General features: G+C 40.4%; 1 protein-coding gene across 1 annotated transcript in view; it reads left to right on the top strand.

Moving 5' to 3' along the window:
- The first annotated feature begins 423 nt into the window (after positions 1-423).
- prdm6.S (PR domain 6 S homeolog) overlaps positions 424-6,000 on the top strand; it is a 75,594-nt gene continuing 70,017 nt past the window's right edge. Inside the window, exons 1-2 of the mRNA XM_018244284.2 lie at positions 424-615; positions 1,274-1,706. Of these exons, the coding sequence (XP_018099773.1) occupies positions 1,283-1,706 (424 nt within the window). The 5' untranslated portion in view covers positions 424-615; positions 1,274-1,282. The remainder of the gene's footprint in view (positions 616-1,273; positions 1,707-6,000) is intronic.

Below are 6,000 nucleotides of genomic sequence, written 5' to 3'. Positions count from 1 at the left end.
GAAAGAAAGAAAGAAAGAAAGAAAGAAAGGTATGAGATAGATAGATGATGATAGATAGATAGATAGATAGATAGATAGATAGATAGATAGATAGATAGATAGATAGATAGATAGATAGACATATAGATCTTATATATAATAGCTAGAAAGAAAGAAAGAAAGAAAGAAAGATAGATAGATAGATAGATAGATAGATAGATAGATAGATAGATAGATAGATAGATAGATATATGAGAGATGGATTCGCTCACTTCTATAATATACATTATTAGATAGAGAGTGATAGAGGGTCGATAGAGGTCTGTTGCAGGGGAGCCTGCTGAAAGAACTGTGCATCTATTACCTGAGGGATGTGCCCCAAGGAAGGGTTAACCCTCCCCCTCTCCCAGACACACACCCCAGAGCAGTAGTGTTTGGTACAGCCCACGTGTGCAGCAGGAGTGTGTGTGTGATACAGAGCAGCAGAGATCCCCGACCCAGCAGAGTCCGTTCCGAGCCTGCCCAGCGCTCATACTCTTCTTGACTCCGGCCAGCAGCCCCTGGGTCCCGACTCCCGGGACAGATCTGGACTTGTTCCCGTTGCTCGGAGACTCCCGTTAGTGGGATCTCAGACAGGTAAGTGCTGGCCCAGGCGGCCAGTGCCGAGGATCCCTTCCTTAACTGTCTGCCCGCAATATACAGCCAGTGTGCAGGCCCTAGCGTGGGGGAGGCGAGGGACAGAGAGTTGTGCCCGGTGTCACTATGGGAATCCTCTCTCTATATAATTGTATGGGAACACTTTATATATAGTTGTATGCAAATGCTCTCTATTTGTATGGGAACACTTTATATATAGTTGTATGGCAATGCTCTCTACTGTATATAATTGTATGGGAACACTTTATATAGAGTTGTATGGCAATGCTCTCTACTGTATATAATTGTATGGGAACACTTTATATATAGTTGTATGCAAATGCTCTCTATATAATTGTATGGGAACACTTTATATATAGTTGTATGCAAATGCTCTCTATATAATTGTATGGGAACACTTTATATATAGTTGTATGCAAATGCTCTCTATATAATTGTATGGGAATTGGGAACAATTTCTATATAGTTGTATGGCTGCTGGGAATGAGCGCGGCTGTGTGTTACTGAGGGTCCAGACACCAGAGCGCTGTGTGGCTGATACACAGGCAAATGAAGGGGGTAAAACACGGGTATATAGAGGGAGTCCCCTCAGGTTGAGTGCAAGTGCCGCTGTGATTAGCGCTGTGTGTGTCCCCAGGTGCTGGCCATGCTGAAGTCCGGAGAGACTGTCGGATCCGCGTTCTTGAAGGTTGACACGATGTATCTGCAGCACTGGCAGCAGCTCTTCCCCCAGAGTCACATCAAGACTGGAGTTGTGAGTCATGTGGCCCTTCCTGAGCCCCCCATGGAGCCTCTCCGCCTGCGCCCGGCATCCCTCTCCTCGGCCTCTTCCTCTAACTCTTCCACACCCTCTTCTCTGGCCGGAGTCACCCCCATACCCACAGTTCTCGGGGTCCTACAAAGCGCTGAGGCCGTGGCCCCCCATAGAAACGAGCTGGGAATGTCTAAGTGCCTAGAGGAGACCCCCGAGAGATCCCAGTGCTCCCCGGAGGATCTGGACTATTACCTGTATGGACAGCAACGCATGGAGATCATCCCGCTCAGCACCCCGACCAGCGACCCCAACAACCGTATGTACCCGACATTCTCATAAATGCCACGTTCCATCACTATGTGACACTTAGCGCACCGACAACTGCCTGTGCCAACAGCTGTGCCCCATAATAACAGCCCCACATACCACCTGTATTGTCTATTGTGTTGTGCCCCATAGCAGCATCTCTTGTGCCAACTGTGTTAAAGAATTCATATAGCGCCCACTGCTTCCCATGAACAACCTCCCTGACTCCTTGGTCCATCCACTGTGCCTCTTTGTACCCTCCTCATCACCTATCGCTTCATCTACTATTTCTCTTGATACTCTGACAGGGCTGCTAATGCAACAACTCCACCCGCTGTGCCCCTGGTAACAGCCTCAAAGACTGCTGTATCCCATGGCAACAGCCTCCCATCAGGCAACTTCTGTCCCTTTGCTCCTCAGCAACTGCCTCACTCTGCGCATTATCCATCACCCAGGCAGACAACCTACACAGACTCATGTTATAATCTCACATTACTACTATGCTGTGCATTTACAAATGGTGCAACTAATGCTGGGTTTTTGCTTGTGCATGCCATAGTGATTAGCGCTCGGTTTTTAACAAATCGTTGAGCACAGTTTGGATCACCACAATAATTACTTCCCAAAATAATAAGCCTTATCTTTAGGTTTATTTAGGAGCAATCGCTGTCAGTTCAGTTGTTTAGTGACATAATCTGTTATTGTTAAAATGTTTACTGTGGTGTGTTATTTGTTTAAGGGTTTTGTAGTTACACTTGCTGACAAATTGCAGCTCATTGGCGACATTGTTATTTGTCTATCTGAGCATTACTGGGCCCCTGTGATATAAATATATCAATAAAACAAAAACTTTACTTTGTATCAGTTTCGTTTTAGTTGTTCCAAAATTGGCCAATTAGAATTTTTGGACTATAAAAATCAGATGTTTTCCTCTGCAAATCAACATGGGATTTTAATTTCGTTGTGCGAATGATTTACAGCAAGCGATTTTGTAAGAGGTGAAATCTGTGTAAAATGTAAAACTTCCTATCAATATAGTTCTGAAAATCCACTGTAAATAACTTACATTTAAACTTGTCAGTGTGGTTCCCCAAATATTTTTTTGCAGCGCAAAAAATGCAGGCGCTATCCTGTAGAATTGAATTATTTTTCACAATGACCCCACATTTTGTAATTAATGATACATACCATAAGTATCAGATATAATGCTCTGTTGCTTTTAAATTTCGTTTTCTTATCCGGAGAATGATCAAGATGTGAAATAATATATAATAATATAATAAAAATTAATCGAAGCAATTAAGAAATAATTCGATATAACATATGCAAACCAAATATACCTTTGCCATATATACGTGTTTATTATTCAGCAATGTTTTTGTTTTGTTGCAAAACATAAATTAGGATATTCTCTTTATTTCCAGATTTAAATGGGAAACGATACATTTTTTAAGGGAGAATCATAAAAGTTTTGATAACAAAAAACTGAATGATGCTTTTAAAATGCTGAAAACGTTTGTAGTTTCTATAATCAAAATATATATCCAGTTTGTAGTGTTTGGTAATTTAAAAACAGGTAAAGGGAAGGGGCGTAATTCTACAATTGAAATCTTGTTACAGGTGACACTCAGATCTGAAGAATGGGGAAAATGTATACAGATTCTGACAAAATAAAATACAGTTCCCTGCGTGGAAATGATGTAATCAGAAACATTAATATTTGTTAGAAATTACATACATTAGGCAAATGCTGCTTAATGTCAAAATATCTTTAAATATCCATTCTTGCTAATTAAAATAAGCAAGAATTGGCAACCTTCCCCTTCATTTTATTTGGGGGATATGTTATATTGATCTATGCCCCACAAGACACCAGTTGTATTGATTTGTTATCTATTGACAACTGCTATGTGTGTGTGTTTCTTTCACGCCCTTTGTAACTATATTCTGAGTTTTTTTTTTGCAGCGACAAAGTCGAGTCGCAAAGCAGCGTGCGCAAAGAATTGGAATGTTTATATAATGTTATTAAAATTATATTCATAAGATTCGTTAAAATTATATTCATAAGCATAGTAGGGTCTATGCCCCCACCATTGAGACTTGCACATGGCCAGAATAAATCATTCCCTTAACCAGTGACAGGCAGGGAGTTGCAAACAACTAGTTACCTGTAATGTGCGATGAGCGACATCCCCTAAATCGTTACTGTAAATCATTATTTTAATTTATTATCATAGTAGTAATGTCTTCTTAATAATAATTATAATTACATAGATGCTAATTACTACTATTGTTATTAGTTCTTAATGTGGATCTTGTAGTTCCTGTTGCTTTTGTATATATATATAAATATATATATAAATATATATTTATATATATATATATATATATATTTATATATATATATATATATATAGTTTGCGTTCAGATTTCAGTCTTGAAGTATGGATGATCGTGGGTTTGTGGCTGACATACTTATAACGTATAATGGATGATGGTTTGTGTTTATTTAGTGTAGGCTTAGTGTAGGCTTAGGTTTGGGAGAAGCTGCTTGCTGTTAACCCTTTGCTCCTCGGTGGCTCCTCCTTAACTAGGGATCTCATATAGGGAGATCTAGGGAGGCCTTCAAACCCCCTAAATCTGGTCATAGCCTATGTCCATGTTGTTCTACCCAGGGGGCCTGGGAGCTGCAGGCTATAGGGTTTAGCTATTAGCCCTGTGCCCTGAAGTTGCTACAAAAAACTAATTCAAGGGGTTGTTCATCTTTAAATGATCTTTTAGTTTGATGTAGAGAGTTATATTCTGAGACAATTTGTAATTGGTTTTAATTTTTTTTATTATTTGTGGTTTTTGAGTTATTTAAATTTTTATTCTGCAGCTTTCTAGTTTGTCGCTTCAGCAATCTGGTTGCTAGGGTGCCGATTACCCCAGCAACCATGCACTGATTTGAATAAGAGACAGGAATATGAATAGGAGAGGCCTGAATAGAAAGATGAGTAATACAAAGTAGCAATAACTATATAGTTGTAGATTTACAGAGCATTTGTTTTTAGATGGAAAGAATCAGAAGAAAAAGGCAAAGCATTTAAAAACACTAAAAAATAAACAATGAAGACCAATTGAAAAGTTGCTTAGAATTGTCCATTGTATAGCATACTAAAAATTAACTGAAAGGCGAACCACCCGCATCGAAAAGAGGTTCTTCAGCAGCTGTAGCCATGGCTATTTGTAGTGATTATTGTTTGGGTGACAACAAGCCCACTGATCTGCCTTCTCCCAGCCCCCATGTCTCCAGGACACGCTATATGCAGCCGCCATATATTAGATTGAGGTTAGAAAAGGTGGTGGCTGTTTATTTAAGGTGATAAAATGGTCCATCAGCAGTAATCTCCATCGATATGTGCCACAAGCAGATGAAGGATGAGGGGACAAGCCACAATTAATTGCCCTATAGTTTTGTTGGAGAGAGCATCGATCCGAGCTCCTGGCTCCTATTCATCATCTGTGCATTGTATATGGGGGTCTGTGTGGGGCAGCAGCAGGGTCGCAAAATATTCCTCTTGTGCAGTCAGACACGGACACTAGCGTCTCGCTTTCATTCGTGTAGTCTGTTCGGGGAAGAAACTCTCGGCAACTTCTGCGTTTTATCGTTGTCGTCTCTGAGTAAAATGTTGCTGCAACTGCACGAGAAGGAGCCTGGTTTGTAGCCGCCTGATGTCCCTGGACTGGTCACACATTATTATTATTATTATTACCCTTGTCTAAGCTGAGGACAATGCTCGCTAGAGTCGCTACACTGCACTTCACCTCGGTCTCTTTACGTTTAACTTATATTTTTAAAAAACACACACTGGACGATTTCCCAATGGATTCAAGTACAATACGGGAGTAAAAACAGAATTAACCAAACAGCTTATATGATTGTTTATTGGTGAATAGAAAGGCGCATTCACACTCGTGTTTATTTCTTGTGGCTATAACCTCCTTTCTGTCAGAGTCCCTGCTGATTACTCTCCCCCCTTTTTTGTACTGTGGATGGAACAAAAGGATGATGGGAATTAAAATTTGCCACAGACAGCTCCCTATACCCGCTATGGGTTACGCAAAGATGTATTTCCTGCCGTAAGCACGTAACGTATTCAAACCTGCGTTACGTTTCCCGCCTAAAAGATACTCAAACAGTGTGTGGCCTAAATTAAACTGGGCCAATTTCTGTAACTGGAGTGTATATAAAAAGGGAAAACCGTGAACAATAAAGCTAATGCTGTCATTGCTAACTGCTTACTCCTTAAATCCACATGGGA

Source organism: Xenopus laevis, chromosome 1S, assembly GCF_017654675.1.
Source record: "Xenopus laevis strain J_2021 chromosome 1S, Xenopus_laevis_v10.1, whole genome shotgun sequence".
Classification (NCBI taxonomy): Eukaryota; Metazoa; Chordata; class Amphibia; order Anura; family Pipidae; genus Xenopus; species Xenopus laevis.
Note: the sequence above shows the minus strand (reverse complement) of the source record. Positions and strands in the feature narration are given on the sequence as shown.